Here is a 23,401-nt window from a genome sequence, read left to right as displayed (position 1 = left end):
GCCCGGCCTCCAAGGCTCCTGTGGCAAGGGGGTGAGCAGGGGGAGGTCCCAGAGAATCTGCAGAGCACAGCAGTCACCTGCAACCCCCAAAACAAGCCCGTGGGGCTCCTCTGGTGAAGCACATCCAGCAAACCCCACCCTCAGCCAGCCCAGCCCGGAGCCACGGCGCTTTGCCGGCGGCAAGATGACGTTTCAGCCCTTGCTCCCCCTCTCCTCCTCTTCCCCTACTTTTTTTTTTTTTTTTTTTTTTTTTTTTAACCCAATTCTGATTTCATTGTTGGGGATTGTGTGAGAATTTGTCAGGATTCGGAGACATTTTGAGTTAATGAGACGGCATTATCCAGGCCAAATGAAAAAGAAAATGTGTATAATAATAAATCAGGGCATCTGCTCGGCACACAAAGGGCGGCGGGGAGCAGGTGTGCATCCTAATGAGGCAGAGCAGCTGCCGGCGCCCGCGGACGGTGCCCGGCTCGCCGGCGGCTCCGAGCCCCGGGCGCCGCGGCCGCGGGGAGACACGGCGCTTCTGGGTGGCTGCGCGGGGGAATGCGGAGGTCGGGGCCGCCTGAGAAGGGCTCTTTGTGCGGGGCCGGGCACAGGCACAGGCGCGGGGACAGCGGCAAGGCACAGGCACGCCGCTCGGCTGTGCAGTCATCTGGCAAAACTCGCCCGCCCCCCCCCCAGTGCGCGCCCCCGGGCTCGCCACACCCGCACACGCTTTTTTTCTTAAAACAATCTCTTCCCCCCCCTTCCTCCTCATTCCCGCGGAGGACAGAGGAGCGTCACGGGAGTCTCCGATGGGAGGGGAAGGCGGAAAAAAAAAATAGGAATAAGGAGAGGGGGGAAAAAAAAAAAAAAAGATGCTGGACAAAGAGCGCCGGTGGCAGCGCGGGAAGCGCTGAGCGCGGTGGTGCCACCGTGGGAGAGAGGGACACGATGCCGGGGGACCAGGAGGGGATGCTGGGCATCCCAGGAGGCCAGCAGGGCTCTCGGGAATCGGGATTCCTGCGCTGTGAAGCCGGGGAGAGGGGCACGCAGCCCAAAGCCCTCCCATCCAATTAGTTTTCCGACCAATTCCAGCACAGGCAGGTGGGGGTTTGAACACAGGGATGGGGAAACCAAAGTAAGTCCCAGCCTGAATCTGAGCATGGTTATTAGCCAGGAGGTTAATTAGTGATTGGAAGAAGAGTCCTGAGGGACAGGGAAGCCCCTGCCCGACGGCACAGGGCGGGTTGGGGTCACAGGCAGTGCCCGGGTTGGGGGCTGCCTCATGCCTGGCTGGGCTGCTCAGGTGCTTTCCAGGCTTGTGCTTCAGGAAACCCCTCAAGTTTCATGGGCTTGGGAGATTAATTCAAAATTAATTTCTATTTGGTTGTGTTAAGAGCTGATTTATGGCTACAATCAGCTCCAGAAGTGCAGCAGATGGCAGGGAAGAGTTCACTTTGGAAGGGTTGAGATGGGCACAGGTCATCAAGTCCAGGGTACACTCATGCTCCGTATTTCTCCTCCCAGAAAGGGGCATTCCCAGCAAATCTTCAGGAAAAAAGCAACACAGCACAGGCACCCTTCCAATCCAGCAGTCACTGCTCTAACCCAAGGAGGAGTTTCTATCATGCCACGTGGGGCTGTGCAGCACAGACCCTCTGTAGGTGCCCAGCAACTCCCAACCTCTCACATCTGCTGCACCACCAGCTCCCAGCACGGGGAACCTCCCAAATCCTTCCATGGTTTCTAAGTCATCTTGGTTTTCTTTGTGCCCAGGACATCCTCCTCCCTCACACCTGGCGGCTTCCACACAGCTCCTGCATCTTCTGTAGATGCTTCAGCACAGAACGAGGCTGTTCCTGCCCTCTCTGCAACAGCAGGTCCGAGGCAAGCAGGGAAGAGCACATTCCCAGTTCGGGATGAAGCCACAGGATGAATTTCACTGTTCCCTGCCCTCACAGGTCCTGGAGTTCACTCACAGACAGAGGCTGGAGCTGCATTTCAAAGCCCAGCGACCTCAGCAGATTCAGAGAGTCCTGGCTGCAGAGGAAAGCCTGGAGACAAGTCTCACATGCAAAGCAAGAGATCAAAAACCAGGTGAAGAATTACAGCAATCCAAGTCGTAGTTATTTTTCAACTTTTCCAGGTCTGGAAAGGCTGGATTCAGCAGAGCTAAGTTCAAGTCCCAGCTATTCCACAACCACACCATGTCGCCACCTATTCCTCCAGGGACTAAAAACCCCTCCTAAAGCTCAGCCCAGGGAGCTGAGCTTTATTTTCTGTAAAAAAAAAACCATGAGGTGGTATCAGGGATTCCAGGTGAGCAGACGTGGAGGATGCGACAATCCCCGCGGGCTCAGCCAGGTGAAGATCACCCTGTGGTTTTTCCTTTGGCATTTCCCAAGCCAGGGCTACCCAAACCAAACCGGAGCAGCTCATGGAAATTAGCATAGGAGACATTAAAGCTCGGCTTTAATTACAGATAGATGTGTTGGCAGAGGACAGGGCGGGTGCTGCAGGATCAAAACAGCTCAGCAGGGCCATTAGAAAGCGGCTTTGAGGTGGTGAAATGTGGCAAAGCTGCCCGAGGTCCTGAGCAGCCTCTGTGAAAGCCTCAGTTGGGCTGGTGTGGTCGCAGTCCCAGCTCCAGGCATGACGAGCACCCCGTTCCCAAAGCAGGCAGGAATGGCTAAAAATACCGGTGTGTCTCCCTCATTGTTTCCGTTGACTCATTAATGTGCAGAGGAGGCATCAAACGCTCCATTTTAGCCACTGGATGGAGGGTGACGACATCCCCATCCCAATCCCAACCATCCCAATCCCAGTCCCCACCCCGGGGATGGCCAAGCCCTGCTCCAACACACAATGCTCCCTCTCCCAGCACCATTCCAGCAGACAATCTCACAACTCTACACTCCTGGGGTGTGTTCCACCAAGGCAGGGCAGGGGACAGCAGCCACTCCCCATCCCTGTGGATGAGGGTGCTCCTTGCAGGGGTGAGCACACTGATTTACACCCCCGGGTGTCTGGGGCTGCTGGCAATCCTGGCGGCTTTTTTTGTTTCTGAGGGTCAGGCAGAGGCTGGGAGCTGGATTCCCACAGCACCAGGCTGGGATGTGTCTTCCCCCTCGGAATGAGCATCCGAGTGCAAACTGTGCTGAGGGGGGGACGCGATTAATAATGCACTGAGCTGCCGGCCTATAAATCTGCATGATCCATGGCCAGTGTGAAGGGTGATGGAGAAGGCCTTGTCCAAGGTCAGACAGCAGTCCCTGGGGACAGCCTGGGAACAGCAACAGCGGCCCCAAATTCCCACTCTGCTCCCAGCACCAAGCCTGGGCCAAATCTGGATCTGCTCAGCAGGGGCACGTGCATTTGTTGTGTCTGCTGCACATCCTTAAGGAGTTACAACCAGCGGCCCAACGCTGCGGCTATTCCAGCAAGGCTGCAGGAGAGCTCAGCAGATCAGATTATCAAAAGCATGAAGGAATATCAGAGCCAACGAGGGCTGCTGCCTCAGCTCTGCTCTACCCCTCTGCTGGCTGGGCTGCCACAGCTTCCAGCACCTCTGGCCCCACCAGCAGTGCTGCTGTGCCCATCCAATCCCCCCCAGCCTGTGGTTTCTGCTCTGGGTGCTCCCCGTGTGCGGCTCTGGTGCTGCCAGCCCTTTGTTCGCTCTGTCCCTGCAAAGCTTTTCCTCCATCCCACCAGCAACAGGTTTTGTCCCTCCGCAGCAATGCGGGCACTGAAAGCATCCCGAGGCAGATGTTTCTGCGACCTCTGACCCAAGACTAATGTTTTCCTTTCTGCACTAAGCTGCCATCTGCCACGGCCGGCACAGATGACACCCAGGCGCTGCCGCAGCCCAGCCCAGCCCGCCCCGGGGCGGCTCCCGCACGGCGGCACGGGGGGGGGGGCTTTGTTCAAAAATTCGGGATGTTCAGCCCTGCACAAGCACAGCCCCGCGGGCAGGGCGTGGCTCAGAGGTGCTGGCTGCATGGGGGATTGTCCTGGAGGTGGGGGCTCAGCCTGCATCACCCCTCGGCTCACACCTGAGCCTGCATCACCCCTCGGCTCACACCTGAGCCTGCATCACCTCTCGGCTCACATCACCCTCTGCTCTCCTGCCTGGCCCCAGCGTGTCCTCCTCCCAAGGGATGCTGAAACCGTGGCAGGGCTGGAGGTAAAACCCACTCTGGGCTTAAAATGTACAAAAAAAAAACCCCAACAAGCAAAGTGGAAACCAGGTGTAAGCTGGAGGACACGCACGGGTTGCCCCCATGCCTATCCTATACAGGGGGAGGTTCAGGGGGCAGCCCCACACTGCAGGAGGGGACAGGGGGGCTGGCAGGGAGCCCCATCCTGGCCCCACATCCAGGCTGATTCTTATCTGCTCTGCTATCACCCAGCCTCTTCCTCACCCTCAACTGCTGGAAGCAAAAACGGCCGTGGTTGTTTTCCCCAAGGTATGAGCAGCGTGGGAAAGCTGAGCAGGGCAGGCTCAGGTCTTTACTCGAGCACCATTTTGGGGCCACTTGAGACTAATGGGACCAGGACACTCCCTGGGGCTGGGTGTAGGGTCTCCCACCACGGGGAGAGGCCCCCACCCCGACAGGCTGGGCTGGGGGATGTCCTCCTCTGCTCCGTGGTACCTGTGGCTCGGATGAGCCCCAGAGTCTCAGGCAAAGCCACCCCAGCGCAGAGAAGGTTCAGGACCACAGCTGTGACGTTGAGTGGTGCAGAGGGTCCCCCCGAGGGACCTTCACACCCCCAGAGCCCTGTGCAGCAGCAAATGTTGTGCTGTGTGACCTGTGGGTGGCTGTGCCAGCGGGGCCGGGACCCCACGGGGCGAAGCAAGTGGCCGAACGTGAGCAGGACACTCAGATTTCACATGTTTGCTGGCAACAGATGAGGGAAGGAGAAACAACCCGCAGGAGAGCCTCCCTTAGGCTGCACAACAGCCCAGAGAGGCACTGCAGGCTGCTCGCAGGTGCAGAGCAGTGACAGGGCCCTACCCCGCTGTCCCCACACCTCTCGGGGTAACCGTCATCCTCAGGCTGACAATAGAACCACAACCTCCTGCCCCACACCTTCCCCTGCCCTCCAGCAGCTGCACAGCCCAGGCAGGGGGGAGCCTGATTTCCATCAGAGTCACCTTTCCAGTCGTGCCAGTGGCTGCCTGCCTGGCACAGCCTGGGAGCAACACCCCAGCTTTCTCCTGAAGTTCCACCCTTCCCCGTAAGACACGTTTGCTCACTGCCAGCCCTGATCTCCCCTGGCTCCAACGTGACCAGAGAAAAAGGCCAGTGCTTGGGGATACATCTCCACGTCCCTGAGAGATGAAACCTGCTTCTTACTCCATCTTATTCCATTCCTTCTCATTCCACTGCCTCCCCAAGAATCCCTCCCGTGATGCATGGAGCAACAGGTGCACACTGTGCTCTCCGGGATGGCTCCCTGCCTTGGAAACATCCTGCTGACACAGGAGCACGCTCTGGAGCCAGGCGAAGGCAGGGAGGTCTGGAACATGATCCTGCTGGGGAATCAGAGCTCAGGACCCTGCTCTCTTGCCCCTCACCTCCTCACCCAGCATCACCAGGAGCACAGAGAAGGAAATGGGTGCAGGGAGACGAGGAATACTTTTGGATGCTGCCCTGACCTCCCTGGAGCACGTGGGGCTGTGGATGCTCCCTGTTCCCTGGCAGCCAGGGGCTGGGGGGGCTGCTTGAGCCCCCTCTGGCAGCAGACACAGCCAGGCTCACCACACCTCACCTGCAGCTTTGCTCGGTGCTTCCTGGCACTTGAGGAACCAAAGGCTTCACCACAGCTCCCAGGAGAGCCAAGGCATGAAGGCAGAGCTGCCCAGCTGTCCTCACCCATGTGGGGCACCCCGACTGGGTGATGCACCCCCTAAAGCTCCCCCGGCACCGGCACAGCCCCACAGAAACCTCCAGCAGCCACGACGGAGCTCCCAGTACCAAAACCCAGAGCAAGACCTAAGTGGTGGTTTTTTAAGAAGTCTCACCCAGGTCCTGCTTTATTAAACACTCTGGGACACCAGCCTGGGAAAAAAGCAGAGTTTCACACAGGGAGGTGGTTGGCAAAGCAGCAGGTTACTCCAAGTGACATCAGGTTAATAAAGCAAGAGCAGATCTCCATTCTTGTTTAATTAAAAAAGCAAACTGCAATCCCAAGTCTTTGATGTGTTTTTGTTTGTTTTGTTTTGTTTCTTTTTTCTCTTGTTCCATTTCATTTTTCACCTAGCCCAAGTCATCTAATTGAGATTTTTAAGATCCAGACTTTCATCTGGAGAGAAACTAAAGGAATTCCCAAAGCTGCATATACTCATGGACAGGAGTGGGGAAAAAAAAACCAACATGCTAGAGCCCTGTTCCTCCTAAGGAGGAAAAAAAAAATGGCTTTGTTTCTTAAGCAGACGTTAGTCAGGACAGTTTGGGAATCAAAGTTCCCATTGTAATGAAAAACAATATAATCCCATTACTAAGCAGAGTGGCCAGGCTATTCACGGGTGGTAACTGGCTACCTGGGAAGGAGCTGCCTTTCAATGGAGCTTCATTCACAACAAACATGAAAGATGTCTGAAGGAAGAGCCCAAGACAAAACTCGCCTCATTCCCACCCTCAACAATGGCTGCTATGAAATATTTGTTTTCCCCAGTCGATGTTTTTTTTTTTTATATCCTCTGCCGGTGTAAAGCTGCACAGCCCCATTGTTTGTGGGAGCCTCTGCTCAGCCTGGCCCCTGCTCCTTCTCTTGCAGGAGCCCATTTATGGGGTGACCACGAAGGATGTGCTTCCAGCAGAGGATCCCCAGGGAACACAGCCTGGGCTGAGGCTGGCACACAGCCCCATCACCCACCCGTGTGACTTCCCTGGGGCAGCTTCCCCCAAAAAAAACCCCACAGTGCCCGTCAGACACTGGAATGGCACCCGGCCCCTGTAACTTCTGGGAGCACTCCCTGCAACTGCTCCCTGCTTTTGCCCTCTACAAGTGTTTTACTCTTTAAGCCAGCAGAAGGAAAAGTCAGAATTTGGGGGAGATAAGGAATGTCTACCTCCACAGGCTGCCTGTCAGCCCAGCATTGCTGGTGCCTGAGGTCACCCTTCCCTCCCCACCCCTTTTGGGGTAACTGCTGGTTCTCCCCTGCTCTGGACCCAGCACTTGCTGCCCATGCAGCTTGGATTCACTCTGCTGCGCCCTCAGAGCTCTGGCACACACAGCCCCAGTGTCAGCATCTCACTAAATGATGATGGACTCATTCTTTCTTCCCCTTTCCCCCTCAAACCAAGTTTTGGCTAAACACCGCGCTGCCCCAGAGCCAAATATGGAAAACTCCCACTCGTGACCCCACCATCCCACTCGTCTAATCCTGAGCTTGAAACCTACGATTAGGATCTGAACAGCCACCAAAAGTTTAAACAAGCTAATTTTAGCCCTGATATTTATAAACAAGGAGGAGAGGGGGGTTTTGCAGAGCACACGGGTGCCCCGTGGCACGAAGCCAGAGAAATTCCTGCCGGGGATGTTTCAGTGGGATGGGGAGTGGGCAAAGGTGGCAATGGCCAGACAAGGATGGATCCAGCTCCTCTCAACCTCACAGCCATGGAGCTGCTGGCCTCCCTGCACAAGCAAAACTCCCAAAAATAGTTATTAGCAACAAAACTCTTGCCCACTTGGAAACCACGAGCTTAAGGACGTAAAACACCCGGGAGCAGACGGGTATCAGCTCCTGGGATCTGTATCCCGGGATTTCTGCTGCTGCCGAGTTTAACCAAGGAAACGGGGCGAGAGAGGGAGGGAAGCCTCTGCCTCCGACACCTTTTGCCGGCAGAAATCCCTGTGTCAACATGACGCCCTCGCCGAGGGAGCAGGGACAATGGTGGCGGCTCTGCCCTCCGGCCGCAGCCCGCATTCCTGCCCCCCTCCCCTGGAAACCCCCCTTTTGTGGGGAGCAGCAGGCCCTGTGAAAGGGCCGTCTGTCGCCCTGCCTTTTGACTTGGAGGTCTGTGTCTAACATTTTAATAGGGGCTGGGGGCCGGGGACAGGTCCCCCCCCTCCTCCCGGGCTGCTCCCCAGCGGGGTCACTCTCCCAGCCCGCCCCAGAGCTCCGGCCGGCGCGGGAGCTGCACATCCCAGCGGACAGCCACATTCCTCCACCTGCTTCAGAGGAGCCATCCCATGGGTTAACCAGCCAGGAGTGCCTTTGGGAGGGTCTCCTCCTGTTCCCCCCAAAGCAGGGATGCTCCAGTGGGGCAGGAATGCTGGGGACATGCTCACCCCCATGGCTGCTCCTAGACAGCAGAAAATTCCTTCAAATAAACCACGGGACACTCACAAATTCTTGATCCCCAGGGCAGCGATGCCAGCAGGGAGCGTGTGGCCCTTGGGGTCCCCATCACCCTGCTGACATGGGGCAGAGCAGCTGAGAAAGCCAACAGCCACAGTGCCCAAGGCTCCCTTCCATGCTCCTCTTGGGGACAGGTGTGACAGGCACAGGCAGCAGCGTCACATCGCACCGCAGAGGATGAGGAGCAATCGGCAGCAGGGTGCCAGACTCAGTCCTGACAACAGACCAGGCACAGCCCAGAGGGTGGAAGCAAAGCTGGCACTGCCACTCTCAGCCATGGTGACTTTAAATCAAGCCCAAAGCAACAGGTTCCCCACCCTTGGGTGCCCCTGTGGCACCCAGCCCTCCCAGCCCACCACCACCAGGCCACTTGCCTGCACGGTGCCCCTTCTATTGAATAAGGGCAACGTTATAGCATCATTAAAACTTAATAAATCCATTTCCCATATAAATACCATTAAATCCAGGGTTTGGGGAAGGGAATTAGGGTGAAAACTTGTTAAAAGAAAATGACTTTGCCGCAAATAAATTTTTGCGACTTGACTGAGCATGAAAGTTTCCCATTAAAATGCGACTCGGCTCCCTTTGCTGGAAATGTGCAAGGGCCTAATAACCATGGCCTAAACATTAACTGTTTAACTGGCTTTTCCAATATTAACTCCAGGCTGCCACGGGGGGAAGGGGAGGACGTGATGGGTGAGAGCTTAAAGCAGACCTTAATTACAGCTGTGCGAGGGAGGCACACCCCGAGCTCGCTTCTCACCAGCATCCCGCTCCCATGGCACACGCTGGGATTTTGGGCTTGTTCTGTGCAGGGCCAAGAGTTGGACTCCACGGTCCTTGCGGGTCCTTTCCAGCTCAGGGTATTCTGTGATTCCCAACAGAACTGATTTTGGGTATGGCTGGATTTAAGCACGGCACGAATTCTGCTGCACGTGAGGTGGTAGGCACGAGTTGGACTCAGTGATCACTGCAGGCTCCTTCCAACTGAAAACATTATTTCTGGGGGCAGAGCTTCCCATATAGCCCAGCCAAACACCTCTCCCCCAACACCTCACAGAGGTTTCACCCCTGCATCTCTCACACCAAGCACGGCATTTACCAGCGGGAACCTCCAGCATCATCGGGGTGCCCAGAGAAGCTGTGGCTGCCCCTGGATCCCTGGAAGTGTCCAATGCCAGGTTGGACAGGGTTTGGAGCAACCTGGGCTAGTGGAAGGTGCTCCCTGCCCATGGCAGGGGGTGGAACGAGATCTTTAAGGTCCTTTCCAACCCCAACTATTCTACAGTTCCGCAATCACCCTATTCACCACCAGGAAATTGCTTGAGATATGTGGAAACCCCAACACCATCCTGTACCACAGACCCTGCCCACGGGGGACCTGCCAGCACGAGGAGGTGACAGGAGAGGATCTGAGCCATCAGACGTGCACGACAGGAAGGCAGAGTCCAGATGTGGGTGGCCAGGTGTGAACAGGCACCATCACACTTGGCCAGACGCTCAGCTGGGAGCAGCACTGAGCTGCTCTACCAGCAAGACCCAGGCGCTAAACACTGGGGAGTTCCCAGGTGGGCATCCCTAACTGTCCTGGGGAGCTGCCACGGTCTGGTGTCACCGGGACCAGCGGGGTGCTGCAAAGACTTCCCAACACCACACACAGGAGCTCTGCTATAAAGTCCAGCCAGCAGGGCCTGGCCCTCACACCTCTCTGCTCCTGGGTGCCTCCACACCCAGATACCCAAGAATCAAAAATCCTGCATTCCCCCTTGACACCAGAGCAGCATTTCTGAAGTCTGGCTGCAGCAAACCTGGGCTCATGAGGACACCATGATGCAGCAAGGCAGCATCAGGGACCGATGGGATTTGGGCACAGCTGCTGGCATGGGTGGATGCAGCACCATCCTTCAGGCATGGGGCTCAGCACCACGTGCCACGGGCAGGTAATGAGACGAAAACACCATTTAGGGAGAAACTGGAATCATCCCAAACCATCACTTCTCCAGACTGCTGACCTTTCTAGCCCTGAACACAAAGTAGAGCTGCAGGAAAAGCCCAGCTTGGGGAGTGGTGAGTGACCAGCCCAAGTGCCCCTTGGTGCTGCCCCCATCTCAGGCAGCAGAAGGAGCCTGGCAGGTCCTTGAGTCCTTGGCTGCACACAGCCCTGAGTGGAACAGGGGACCCTGAACACCTTTTTGGCCACTGGGAAGAAGACAGGACTCAACCAAGACAGGAAAGCAGGTCTGCTTTCCATGGGGGATTAAAGTTACATCCCAGAGGCTCTTCCACTCTGCAGCTCCAACACACAGTGCAAAACCTTCACCTGGCAGCACGGAGAAGTCTCCATCCAGATCCAGAGCTCACCAGCTCTCCCTAAGTGCACCCCGGGGCTACTCCCTCGTTAAACACGCTGATGCTCTATAAATTTCACATTCCACTCATGTACACACGCCGCCACCACTTGGGACATCAACCAACAGGAGCAAAACGAGGGTCACCACACCTCCAGGCCTGGAAAAAGCAGGTTAATTTCCAAACAATGTTATTTTAAAACTTGCTAACAGCCTCCTGATTATGTTGTGCGAGCCCTTAATTGGTGAATAGCCTGGTCTTGCAGTGACTTATACGTGTCGCCCTCATGCTACATACAATAAACCATCACAGCCTGGGAGGTGAGGCCAGGTGTGAGGTATCAGCTGGAACGAATGGACGCGTTGCGGCTGCCAGCAGGAAGGAAGACAGAGGGTCAGGTGTTGAGATGGAACAGATTTTGGCGGAATAAAACATACCCCATACCACGGAGTGAGTGACCTCCAGCCCCAGGGAGCAGAGCCCCGTGCACTGCTTCACAACACGAGAGCATGGAAATTGAAGATGTCCCTGCTCATTGCAGATGACTTTTAAAGGTCCTTTCCAACCCAAACCATTCTGTGAGGACACAGCTTTGAGGAGCTGGTGGGGAATGGCCCCACTAATCTGAGGTGATGAACACCACTGTGAGTTCCTGATCCCCCCTGCATCACCCCAATTTCTGCTCATCTCCGTGCTGTGGGTGCTGCTGAGGGACCTGCAGAGAGATCTCCTCCCAAACACAGCCAATGCTCGTCACACAGGACAACCCTCTGGTCACCACAGGTATCCAAGCCAAGAGAAAAACCAAGCAAAAAAACCTCAGCCCAAGCAATAAAATGCCAAGGACACAGAGCAGGAGTGAGTGGGACCACCTGAGACAAGTGATAACCGTCGAGACACCTTGCAGAGAGCAGAGATACAAACAGAATCTCTTAGACAAGAGCTAAAACCCCCAGGGCTGTCCCAATGAGCTCAGCAGCTGGGCTGCAGTTTCTATTCCACTGGAATCCGCAACAGGTGACACTTTGGTATTTTTAATCTCCCCTCTTACCCATTTCCACCTTGTTCTTTCCGAGAATGAGATCAAACTCGAAAGAGCCATCAAGAGTTCTCAACATGGCTGAATCACTGCTCGTCTACTTCTTTAAGGGCTTCCTCTGGTTGATTGTTCAACACTCCACCCTCTTCCTCTCCAGCACCGAGACTGCATTTTTTCTTTGTTATTATTTCATGGAAATAACGTTGGGTTGAAGCACATGAGAAAAACCAAACCAGAAGGAAACTTCCGCCCTTTACAATGAGATAACAATGACTGAGCAGTTGAATAACTTGAAGGGCACAGAAACTCGCGGGGCTCACATCACTCCTCTGCCTTCCTGGTTGTCTCCTGAAAGAGTTTTGAGCTAAAATAATCACCTCTTCCCACTACAGTCCCCCTCAGAGTGTTTCTTCCCATGTTTCTGGCCCGCTGCCCGTGGAAGCTGGTGGTGGCAACGGGCACCGGCTCAGGAGCCACTGCCCTGGCTGAACGACAACGCTGCGCTGATTCATAAACAGAGGAAGTACTTTAGCAAACCGACTTTTCCCCTTTTTCAGCACAAGCCCAGTGATTAATTTAACTTATTCTTCCCCTCCACCGTCTCTTTTGCTTCTCTGAGCGAGAGGAGAAACCCAGGCACAGCTCCTCTGGCTTTAATGGTGAGAGGCTGGTGGAGCGGGGCTGGAAGCTCAGCCCTCTCTCAAGGCCATCTGCTTTTAACTAGCAGAGCAAGGGAGGTCCTGGGAATAAATGTCACATGGCACGGGGAGCTAAAATCAGCCCGACACATTTGCAAGGGATGCCAGTCAAAACTAGGGTTATCCAACAGTCTAATTAAGAGCTATCACAAGAAGTCAGAAACGACCTCTTGGAAAAACCTTCTCATTTAGTCTGGGAAAATGCCTTAGTCCAAGGCGAGTGCCTTTTCTGGAATGCCACAGCTGCCCAGCACCACGGAACCTCACGCCAAGCCCCGCAGCAGCCACCAGCTCCAGCCTGGACCTTTTAAAGCTCCAGCCCTGGGACAAAAACACCCAGAGCCTTCAGCTGGGGTCTGTGCAACACCCACAAAACTGCTGCTGCTCTTCCTGTGCTGAAAGACCCGGATAACCCTGCCAAGATGGAAAGCAGCTCCAAAGGAGCTTAATTAGGGCGCTTCTGTCTCAAGCCCTCCAATCCAGAGCTTGGTCCCCTCCATTCAACCAAAGCCCTGCGCGCCCTGCACCGCCTGGCAAAGGGACAAGCAAGATAAGGCACCTGGAGCTTTACAAACTATCCCTGTAAAATAATAAAAGGCAGAGAAAGCTCCTGGCGGTTCCCTTTCCGTACCAGGGCTGATAACCTGGGCTCGGAGTTATCAGAGTTGGCTCCACGTAACCCAACGAGCTCTGCCCCGCCACAAGCTCCGGGACACTCGTCCTCTGGAGCAGCGTCCCCCTCGTACACTATTTATTTCACTCCACTTTTCTAATTGGATTTGTGGGGGCAGCACAAAGGGGCTTTATGGCCAAACTTTGTTAAGTGCCAGGCCGAGCAGAGATGTGGCCAGCAGCCAAAATGGTGCATTTCACGCAGGCGCCAAAGGGCAGTGCCAAGCTTTTCTGCGTCTGGCATCTTGTGCTCTTGGCTCTGCTTTGTTTAAGAAGCTTGGAAGGAAAGCTCCTCGTCAAGAGATATTCAAACAAAGTGAAAAAAACCCAGGATTTTGAGAGTTGCTATCAGGTAACTTGGGAAGTTGCACCTTCCTTCAGTCTGGCTGCGCCTCCAACATCTGCCCCCATCGCCCTGCACGGGACAAGAGCTTTAACACACCCGGAGCACACACCTTGTGCTCACACACACTCACGAAGCATCTGCAGCCACGACAGAAGTGGCAATTCACAGCCAGCAACCGAGAACTTCTTTAAAGTTAACTTTTTCTCTTTTAAAAACAAAAAACAAAAAATAACTACCCACCCCAAGCCTACTTTGGAGGCTTCTCCAAATAGAGCTCGCACACATCAGACCTAATTAGATTCCATCACCATCTGCACATGAAATGTAAATCAGGAGTTGCAGAGACTTAAGAAAAAAAGGAAAGAATGACCACAAGGAAAAGGAGGGGTGTAAGGTTGGGGAGGGGGTGGAGGGTTGGGCATTCTGGGAAGCCATACATGATTAGTCACACAGCATTAATCTGCCTCCCTTAACAATAGCTGCCGAATTTCGACCGAATCCCAGCTGTCGCTCTTTGAATGAAAGAAAACAAGATTTAGAGCGTCAAGCGTTGGTAAGGGCTTCTGTGCAAAAAAAAGTGGCGTGCATTCATTAGTGCCTCACAAAGGGACCCAGCCTTTGTCCATTAAATTGCTCATGTGCCTGATTGATTTGCTGATTTATTTGCACCAAAGGGTTGGGGGGCTCAGCTTGGAGAAGGGGGCGGGAGGTGCCCGGCTACTGGGCAGAGTAACGGCACCCAGGCGGATTTGCAAAAAAAGCAACACACATTGTCAAGGGAAACTGCCATTCAACAGGTTGGGATTGGAAATGCCTTCAGGTTCCTCCGCCGAGGACTTCCTATTTGGAAATTTGGGGTGGGTGGGAACGTCTCCCCGCCTGCTCGCAGCTCAGGCCATGTTCAACAGGCAGAGGGGAAATCTGGCCGGAAAACAGAGCCTTGCCCATTCACATTTCTTTTATGGAATAGTTTTAAAAAGGGAGCTGGAGTCTTATTCATTTCTCTTGGTTATTGTTCCCTGGGAGCCTGGAGTGAATCGGCCATCGCTGCGGTGGGTCGGTTGGTCCTTCAAAGAGTCCCAATGCTTTACACATCCGTTTCCCCACAATCAGCTTGGAGAAAGCCCCAGCCTGGGTGCCAGGTCCCACCAGGAATGCCAGGCTAGACCACAGCTTGGCACCAGCACCGGCAGGGCTGCAGGAGGAGGTGCCCTGCTCTCCTGGCGATGCCTCACGGGCCCACGGACACCACTGGGGCAGCTCCAGCAGCCAGAGTCATGCCATGAAACCTCTCACGAGTGTTTATTGGAGATGTACCGGTCACCCTAAGTGTGCAAGGGACTGAAAGGCAACGCTTCAGGGCCAGGAGGGAGTAGCTGGAAAACAGACAAGACAGACAGCCTCCGTCCCCGCCCGATGGTCCAAGGAGCGCCGCGGGCTGGCCCTACCTCCTGCTCCATCCGCAGGGCAGTCTGCATAGGCTAACACCAGCAAAACATGGCCCTTTGCCCATGTTTTTCCACCCAGCCAGGAACAAAGCCCGATCCTGCCAAACTCGCGGTGACTCCTACACAAGCAGGTTATTCTTGCCACTCAAGGAAAGAAAACGCATCTTGCCCTATTAAATCCAGAGCCTTCAAAGCAAAGTCAACATGCATGTCAATAACTTTGGTCGGGGGAGATGAAAATCCTCTGGCTGCTCCATACTTACTGGCACACCTCCGTCCCGTTGGGAAAAGTTTCACACTTGCCCCCGTTGAGGCAGGATTCGGCAAGCTGCGAGCACCGTAAACCTGTAAAAAGAGGGACAGCATTAGCCACAGCTCAGGGCCCTGGTGGCAGCAGGGGGGCTGCATCCCCTGGTGTCACCTGGGCTGGGGACAGGCTCGCTGAGAGCCCCAGACCCCCTGTGCCTGCACAGCCTGGTGAGGCGGGGTCCACCCTGCAGGGTGATGGACAGGGCAGGGACTGTGTGGCCCCTGCGCTGAGAGGCTTGCCTAAAAATAAACCCAGGGTGGGTTCGAGGGTAGGCTGTGCCTGCTCCTCCAGCAGGAGGACTGACAGAGAGAAACCGCAGATCAGGCCCTTGATTGACAAATGCCATTTGGGAAAAAACATCCAGCCCGGGGCCCATTAGTTACCGTGAGCTCGGTAACGAAATGAGTCGCCCGTCATAACTTGCTATCAGTAAAGGTTTCATTGTCTGGCCCTCAGAGCCTAATTCTGCAGAGTTACCACAGCAACTCGCCGAAAAGTACCAGAATCGCTTCCGATTTCCACCCCGGCTCGCTCTTCCCCTTCTCTGCCCTCTCGCTCTTCACGGTAACTGGTTCCGCGACACGCGTGTGCAGCCGGGGCAGTTTCACATTGAGCGACTGCAGCTTCGCACCGCCACCACCACAACCCAGATCCTGCCCTGGACGGCTGCCGAGCCCCCGCAGCCCGGGGACACCCCCCCGGCGCTCCGTGTTCCACGGCAGACGGGCTGGGGTGCTGGGGAACGCTCCGGCCGGGCACAACTTTCTACAAACTTTGCCTCCGACGCCTCCCAGCCCTGTGGTGGGAGCAGCACCGCTGCCTTCGCTCCCAAAATCCTCTCAGGCCTCTCCGGAAGGGGCTATTAGCTCGGTCCTTGGGCAGAGGGACACTGCAGGGTCCCGGGATGGGCTGTCCCCCACTCCGTCCCACACCCCCGGCCGCTTTAGGGTCTCCTTCCCTGTGCCCCGACCCGCTGCCCCCGACGGTCGCGCAGCGCTTTGCGGTGATGCACCGGATCCGCCCCGGAGGGGGGGGCCCCGAGGGGCCCCGACTTTCAAGAAACAGGAAACCGAGAAAAATTTGCAAAACGGTCAAAAAGCTCTCGCAGAACAGCAGCAGGAGCGCGGCCGCCCTGCGCGCCCCTCCGCCGGGCCGAGCCCCGGTTCCCCCGGCACCGAGCTCCGCTCCCCCCGACGGCAGCGAGCGCCGCTCCCCGCGGCAGCCCCGGGCACCGAGCTCCGGCTCCCGGTGGCCCCGAGCGCCTCCTTCGGGGCACCGAGCCCCGGCCCCGCCGCGCCGCTCCGGCTCCCCCGAGCTCCGGCCACCCCCGCGGGGCTCAGCCCCGCTCTGCCAACACGGTTCCGGTCCCGGTTCTCCCGCTGGCAACGAGCTCCGGTTCTCCCGCAAGAGCCGAGCGCAGTCCCGGCGCATCCCGCGGCACCGAGCCCGGTTCCCACGAGGACCCCGGACCTCCCCGAGGGCGCCGCGCTCCGGTCCCGCCGCAGGAGCCGAGTCCCGGTTCCCACGGGAACCTCCCGGCCCGGACCCCCCGACGGCGCGGGGCTCCGGTGCCCGCCGTGCCCCGCTGGGCTCCGGTGCCCGCCGCGCCCGGCCCCGCTCCCGGCAAACTTCCTGCGGGGCGGCCGGTGCGGGGCCCGTGGCGGCGGCCCTCACCTCGCGTCAGGGCGGGCAGCAGGAGCACCAGGAGGCCGGGCGCCAGGAGCCGCTCCATCCCGCTCTGCTCCCGCCGCTCACAGCCGCATAGATCCGCGGGGCCTCGGCCGAGCCGAGCCGAGCCGGTGCCGGTGCCTGTGCGGGTCCGCGCCGCCCCGCCGGGAGCCCCAAACGCAGCGCGCCCGAGCGCAGCGACTCCGAACGCGGCGCCTCCCGCGGCTGCTCAGCCCCGGCGGGCCGGGCCGGGCGGCGGGGGGCGGGACGGGACGGTGCGGGGCGGGCCGGGAGCCACGGGACGGGAGGGGATGGGACGGGACGGGCGAGACGCTCCTCCCTGCCCAGCCCGGGGGGCCGCCGCTGGGAGCCCCCTTCCCGCCACGGAGGGTCCCCGAGTGGGATGCGAGTGGGGCTGCGGGGTCCGCGCAGCCCCTACGGGCAGTGCCGGGGCAGCCGCGTCCCTCTGTGCAGCCACCGGACACCCCCGGTGCAGCCCCCCGCATACACACATGGAGGCACCGGGTGCAGCTCCTTCTCTCCGTGCAGCCTCCTCTCTGCAGTCCCCCAAAGCCCGCAGGGCAGCCCCCCACTCCCAGTACAGCTCCAGTGCAGCTCTCACGTGCAGCCACTACAGCACAGCTCCGGACGCTTCCATGGAGCCCCTACAAGCAGCCCTGCGTTTCCATAGTGCAGCTTCGGACACCCTCAGTTCAGCCCCCACCCCAGTTTTGGTGTAGCCTCCCCTCTACACACCCCGCAAAATCCCAGTGCAGCTCCTCCATGGTCCCAGTGCAGCTCCTGCACAGTTTTCCCAGTATAGCCTCCCCAGTCCTTTTGCACAGCTTCCCCAGTACAGCCCCTGGGGCCGCAGTACCCACAGAGTGACCACAGGAGGCCCCAGGCTGACCCACGGTGTGTCCGTGCCAGGACCTGGGTCATACAAACCACAGGACTGGGGTGGTTGCTCTGGGGGACCAGGATATCCCATCCCCTGGGTGCTGGGAATGGCAGTGTGGGGTTCCCCTCCTGACCCCCAGCAGGACTCAGGTGTGTGCAGGTACACGGAGCCGTTTCCCACCCAGCTCCCCCGCAGGTGCAGGCAGCTCGCACGGAGCTGGGTCGGATGTTGTTTGTTTTGTGCTGTGAACTCATGAACTCCCAGGCAGAGCCCGGCCAGCCCCATGCGCTGCATCCACAAATAAACAAACACACTGGGAGAAGCAGGGAAGCCAAACCCAGGGGCAACCCCACAAGCCCCACGTTTGCAGCTTTCCCGTTAGAGCAGCAGGGACAGGGGGTCGCCTGTGCCCTCATCCCCATTCCTGCCCCAGCTGCCACTGTGCCACAGTCCAGCCTGGAAAACCAAGCTGGAATGCCCCACCTGAAATCCATCCAGGCCCTGAGCCCAGGACAGCCCTTAATCTGGTGTTGGTGGGTGTCTCCTGAGAGCGGTGGCTGCAGGGGGGTGCTCAGGGCTGTAACCCACAGAACACCACTGACGGGAACAGCCCGTCTGACGGTGCTTAAAAATGATTCTTCCTCACGGGGTTTTGGGGGCCAGCCCTGCTCAGTGAGGCCACAGTGCCTGCAAAGGTGGGGAACAAAAACTCTGAGTGTGAAGAATTTGGGGTACCAACTGTCCCAGGCACATGGGTACTTCGATCTCATTGGACTCCTGGGTCTTCCCCTAGCCCCTCTGAGCTGTTGGAGGGCATTGGGTGGCTCTTTTACAGCTCCCAAACATGAGGACACGGAGGGATGGCTGCCAGCCTCTGGCTGAGAGCTTGGGAAAGAGGAAGAGGAACGAGGGTTGGCAACGGGTTAATGGGAAGGAGGTGACACTGTGGTCATCTGTGTCTCTCATCTCAGGGTACCTCTCCACCAGCCCCCGGGCTCATCCCATCCCATGCCAGCCCTGCTGTTATCCCACTGCTTCCTGTTGTAAACTATTTCCAGAGCAAGTGTGAAACAATTAAACAAACCGAAGGGCAGAGTCTGCTCACCAGATCAAAGGCGTGAGCCCTGCAGCGGTACCTCGGTACCTCGCTCCCGCGGCTCCCTCCTTCCCTGCTCCTCCTGCCTTCCCCACTCTGGGCTCTAGAGGAGTGCCCTGATCGGGGCTGGGGAGCCAGGGCCCTGTGCGGAGCACGGTGCCACTCAGGGTCCAGGTGCCACCAATAGCTCGAGCCTTGAACAATTCCAGAATGCGGGTGCTGCCTGTTCTTGTCCTCCCTTCAGGCACAAGTAGGGTGACAACAACCGGGCAGTGGGATGTGACCCCAGCTGTGCCACCGCAACCTTGTCATCGTCCTCAGCCTCATCTGGAGGTGCCAGGGCAGCCTGAGGTTTCTCCACTTGGGCATCCTTGGAGATGGACACTTTGTGCTCTTTTTCCACCTCCCCCCTTTCCCTGTCTGTCAGAGCCCATGGAGCAGGGAGCATCTCAGCTCTGCCTGCCTGGAAATACTGGCCGAAGCTTTGCCCGGGCTTGTTCTCCATGTGCAGAAAGCACCGTGCATTCAGCTCAGCTGCGCTCTGGGACTTGATCCCTGAGACTTGGGAGAGACCCCTCCCACCCCTCTGGGCCATCATGGGCATGCCTGGGGACACGGGACTGTCAGGGTGCCACGCTTGTGCCAGCTGGGGATGGAGAGGTGCTGATGCTGAGGGATGTTCAGGGTGGTGGGATGTGGTGTGGAGACTGCATAACCGTGTGTCCCAGGCTGCTCCTGGAGGTGCTGGTCTGAAAGGACACGTGGGAAGCCAGGAGTGAGCCCTGGCCCTGGGTTTCCTCCGTGGCTGGAAGGGTCTGTGCAGTGTCCACGGACACGGCCGAGGATAAACACAGCCAGAGCCGGGCGCGCGGCCGCGCAGCCGCGCCGCCTCGTCCCCCGAGCACAGAAGGTCAAATACATCTATTTATTGCCATCACCCGGGGGCTCTGTGACCCCGCGGCTCTGGGGCTCTGCTTGGGGAAAAGGCTCTGCTGGGAGGGAGCTAAAAGGGTCCTCTGCGGTTTCCCATGGAAGTCTCAACACGAGGATGGGCTCCTCCAGCCAGGCGCTGCTGCGAGATGTCCTGCTTTAATCTGGTTCCATCCTTCCCCTGGTACAGGGGGATCTGCTTCAAGATCCTCGTGGGGAACCTCCTCAAGTTTCCTTCTCCCAGACGCCTCCTCCAGAGACTTCAACCAGCAAAAGTAAAAAAGGGAGGAAGGCAGAAGTCAGCCCTCAGCATAAATCTTTTTGCAATAAGAGGTGAATAAGACATAAATCCAAAGAAACTTTTTATTCTGAGTGGTCTTCAGGGGTTAAAAATAATGGGATTTTAGGTCCTTTTAAAAATAGTGTTTGTAAAAGGCTTTAATAGAAACCTTGGCAACTGTCCATGTGATTAGTGATTTAAAAACATGAAACCTCCACACATGTTTAAAAGTTTTAATAAGTTAAAATTAAATGAGTGAAACTCTGGGAATATTTTTTTTGTTACTGCAAGCTAAGAAAATCATGTCCGTTAAGCAAAACTTAATACAAATATAAACAGGTAATGCACATCTGTAAATTATTTTCATGTCTCCAGGGGCTGGAAAAAAACCTAAGTGAGACCAGCATTCTTATATATATTTTGCCTTGACAGCTCAGGAAAAAATTTGCCAAAAACCAGAGTTAGAGCACTAGGCTGGCGTGGGAAAGTTGGTTTAGTGAGAAATTTGCCCGAGGCTATTTAAATAAAAACAGGCGTGTTTTTTTTTAATGGCAAATGCCTGTTAAATACAACCAACGCTGCTTCCAATCGCCTGAGCAACTTGTGTGCCTATTCCTTCTTGACACTTTCATCTCTTTATCATCACAATCAATATTTTGCTCTTATACCTTCGCTGCAATAAAAATAAGACTGATAAGGCAGACATCAAACTGGATCCCTCCTGCTTTCCCCACCGCGCTTGGCTTGGCATTGCCATCTGGATTTTGGAGCAGCACGGAGGGTTAGCCCTCCTCATGCTGGTACATGCACCCCCACCCTTCCTCATGCTCCGAAAAAACCCTAATTTTTAGTAATTAAGTGTGAATCAAAGCAGGTAGAGCATCCTGGAAAGTCTGAGCAGATAAAAATGCTCTGGTCATGAAGTCTGCGAGGTAAAACTAACCCCAAACTTCCCCCTAATGGGATTAAGGCATGATTCTCCAGGGCAGCAGAGAAAAGAGGCTGGATTTGCAAGAATGGCCTCAAACCTGATTTTTCTTTTTTTTTAATTTTATTTTTCTTAAATAGCTGAGTGAAGGATTGCTCCTGGACAGTCACAGGTTAAATCACACCGATTATGCCATCCCTCTGCCACAGTGCTCTGGCAGCACGTGCCCATGGAGGACAAGTTTCCTCCTGGCAGCGCAGTGGGATTTGGTCCCATCAGGATGTTCAGGGTTGGCATGGGACAAAGGACAATCAGTCCTTGCTGCTGTGGGCAGAGGTTGGTGCCATGTGTGTCCCTGCCTTGGCACGGCTGCTGCACCGGGCTTGGCACCCGCCGAGTTTCCCTCCTCACGGGCTGCTGAAACTGGTTTTAATTGCAGGGTTGCTCCTGGCCATCATTTCTCAGTGTGTAAAGTCAGCTCAGGAACTCTCGCCCAGGGATTAGTGACAGGCGGGAAGACGTCCCGGAGGAGCAGCTTTGCCCTCACGGTTTGTACCTGGGTGAAAGGTGCTGCTGCCAAATTGCGCTGTAAAATCTGTGTTACGTTTAAAATAAAATGTCTTTATGGGCTGTGAGGGGAGAGCAGGTGCTGGGCAGGCATTGTTTAGCCTGGCCCTGGCCTCGTTGGTCCCCGTGTTGTTCCTATCCACCTCCATAAAACAACTGAAACATTCTCTGTTGTGTAAACAGAGTTTATAGAGCTGCGAGTGACAATGTGCGTGTCCCCAGGCCCGTCCCAACCCACGTGGGTTGCTGGAAATGCAGTTCTCCCTGTCCTTTGGTGCATGTCCCTGTTCCCTCCATGCTTGTTCATGCCTTTGTCAGCACCCTGGTGCTGCAGACCCTGCGTGTCCCTCTCCTGTCCCTCGCCAGGGTGATTCCTCAGGGTGTCACAAACATCCTCAGGGACGGGGGCAGCTCTCACCCACAGAGGAGATGAAAGGGGTGACCCCAACTCTCTGGAGTGCAGAACCCAGCCCAGCTTTGTCCCAGCCGCGGGGACGTGTGGGACACGTTTGTATTTCATGTGCATCTTCCTTCAAAGCCGTCCATTCCTTTTCTTTTTCTTCCATTCCTCCTTTTCCTGCCGAGGCAATTTTCACCACCTCAGCAAATAAATTGCTCACCGGAGTGTGTGGAGGGGCCAGGATCAAACCCCCCCCCCCCCCCCCCCCGATATCTCCGTTAAATAATCAAAACCCATCGCTCACAGCAGTGAAAACCCAAGCGTGATTCTCTGTGCACAAGCCCGGGCACGAACCTGATACTGGATTTCTGGACCGTGGTGCAATGCCAGGCTCATCCAAGTCACGCTGGCATCCCCGCAGTTTCACCCGGCTCTCTGCTGCTGGGGTTTGCCTCTTCCAGGGCACACGCTCAAGAAAAACGTCATGCCGTGTGGACACTCGCCCCGCACAGGTTTCGGGCAGGTTTTCTGGGAGACATCGCTCACAGAGATCTGGGCGTGCCCCTTCTCGCCCTGCTGGCCCCGAGGGGCTCGGCTGCAGGGTCCCGGGATGCCGCTGATACCGGCAAGGAGTTTCAGGGGCAGCTCAGTGCCAGCTGTGTTCTCACAGCTCTGGGATTTGGGACTCCTGTGCCGGGATGAAGCCAGCTGAAATTCTTAAGCGATTACAAAAAGAGAGTGAAAAAGGAGTTTCTGCACCCCAGCCTTTGCTGATGCTCCATTCACGGGCACTCCCACCCGCCGCCCCCTCTTTCCTTCCGCATGGAAACGGGAAGGCTGGGAGATGTTTCACTTTCCAGAACGGCTGCAAAGCAGCCCTTTCCCCCCCGAAGCACACCCAGGGAGGAGCACAGATCCTCTGCACTGATGCAGGGTGTGCTGGGCTGTTGCACTCGCCGTGGCAGCCCCACGCCGGGGTGGTGGGGGTGCTCCTTTGTCCCCCCCTGCCATGGCTGGGCACATCTGTGAGGGCTGCTCTCGGGGAACGCTTCCCATCCAGCTCTGACCTTGGTGCCTCCCAGCAAAAACACCTCCTGGAGAAGGGCCAAACATAATAGCCAGTTCCTTCTACTCCCTTCCTTCCCAGGCAGCCACATTATCACAGGGCCAGGCCGCGAATCAAAGGCAGGCACACGAAGACGGGAACCAGGAGAAATCGGCCCAAAGATGCCGTTTCCTCTGGGAGAGGAGAGGCTGTGCTGTCACAGGGTGTCCCATCACAGCAGGCTCCGTGCCTGGCAAGGAGGGAAGGCCCCTGAAAAACCGTTCTTGGGGTACTCAGGAGCTCCAGGAACCCCCTGTCATGCCCTTGTGCTGGGGCACCAGGGATCCCCTGCCCTGTGCCACAGTGGCTCC

At 56.6% G+C, this 23,401-nt stretch overlaps 1 protein-coding gene across 2 annotated transcripts in view; it reads right to left on the bottom strand.

The window, feature by feature from the left end:
• NOTCH1 (notch receptor 1) overlaps positions 1–17,004 on the bottom strand; it is a 41,199-nt gene extending 24,195 nt beyond the window's left edge. For both annotated transcript variants that reach the window (XM_066201541.1, XM_066201542.1), the window contains exons 1-2: positions 16,890–17,004; positions 15,169–15,250 (exon numbers count right to left, since the gene is read on the bottom strand). In XM_066201541.1, the coding sequence (XP_066057638.1) occupies positions 15,169–15,250; positions 16,890–16,947 (140 nt within the window). In that variant the 5' untranslated portion in view covers positions 16,948–17,004. The remainder of the gene's footprint in view (positions 1–15,168; positions 15,251–16,889) is intronic.
• Between the last annotated feature and the right edge of the window lie 6,397 nt (positions 17,005–23,401).

The sequence above is a fragment of the Chamaea fasciata genome, unplaced genomic scaffold, assembly GCF_029207755.1.
Source record: "Chamaea fasciata isolate MVZ Bird 193981 ecotype frontalis unplaced genomic scaffold, bChaFas1.0.hap1 SCAF_20, whole genome shotgun sequence".
NCBI classification, from domain to species: domain Eukaryota; kingdom Metazoa; phylum Chordata; class Aves; order Passeriformes; family Sylviidae; genus Chamaea; species Chamaea fasciata.
The sequence above is the reverse complement of the archived record's forward strand: the minus strand, read 5'-3'. Positions and strand labels throughout refer to the sequence as shown.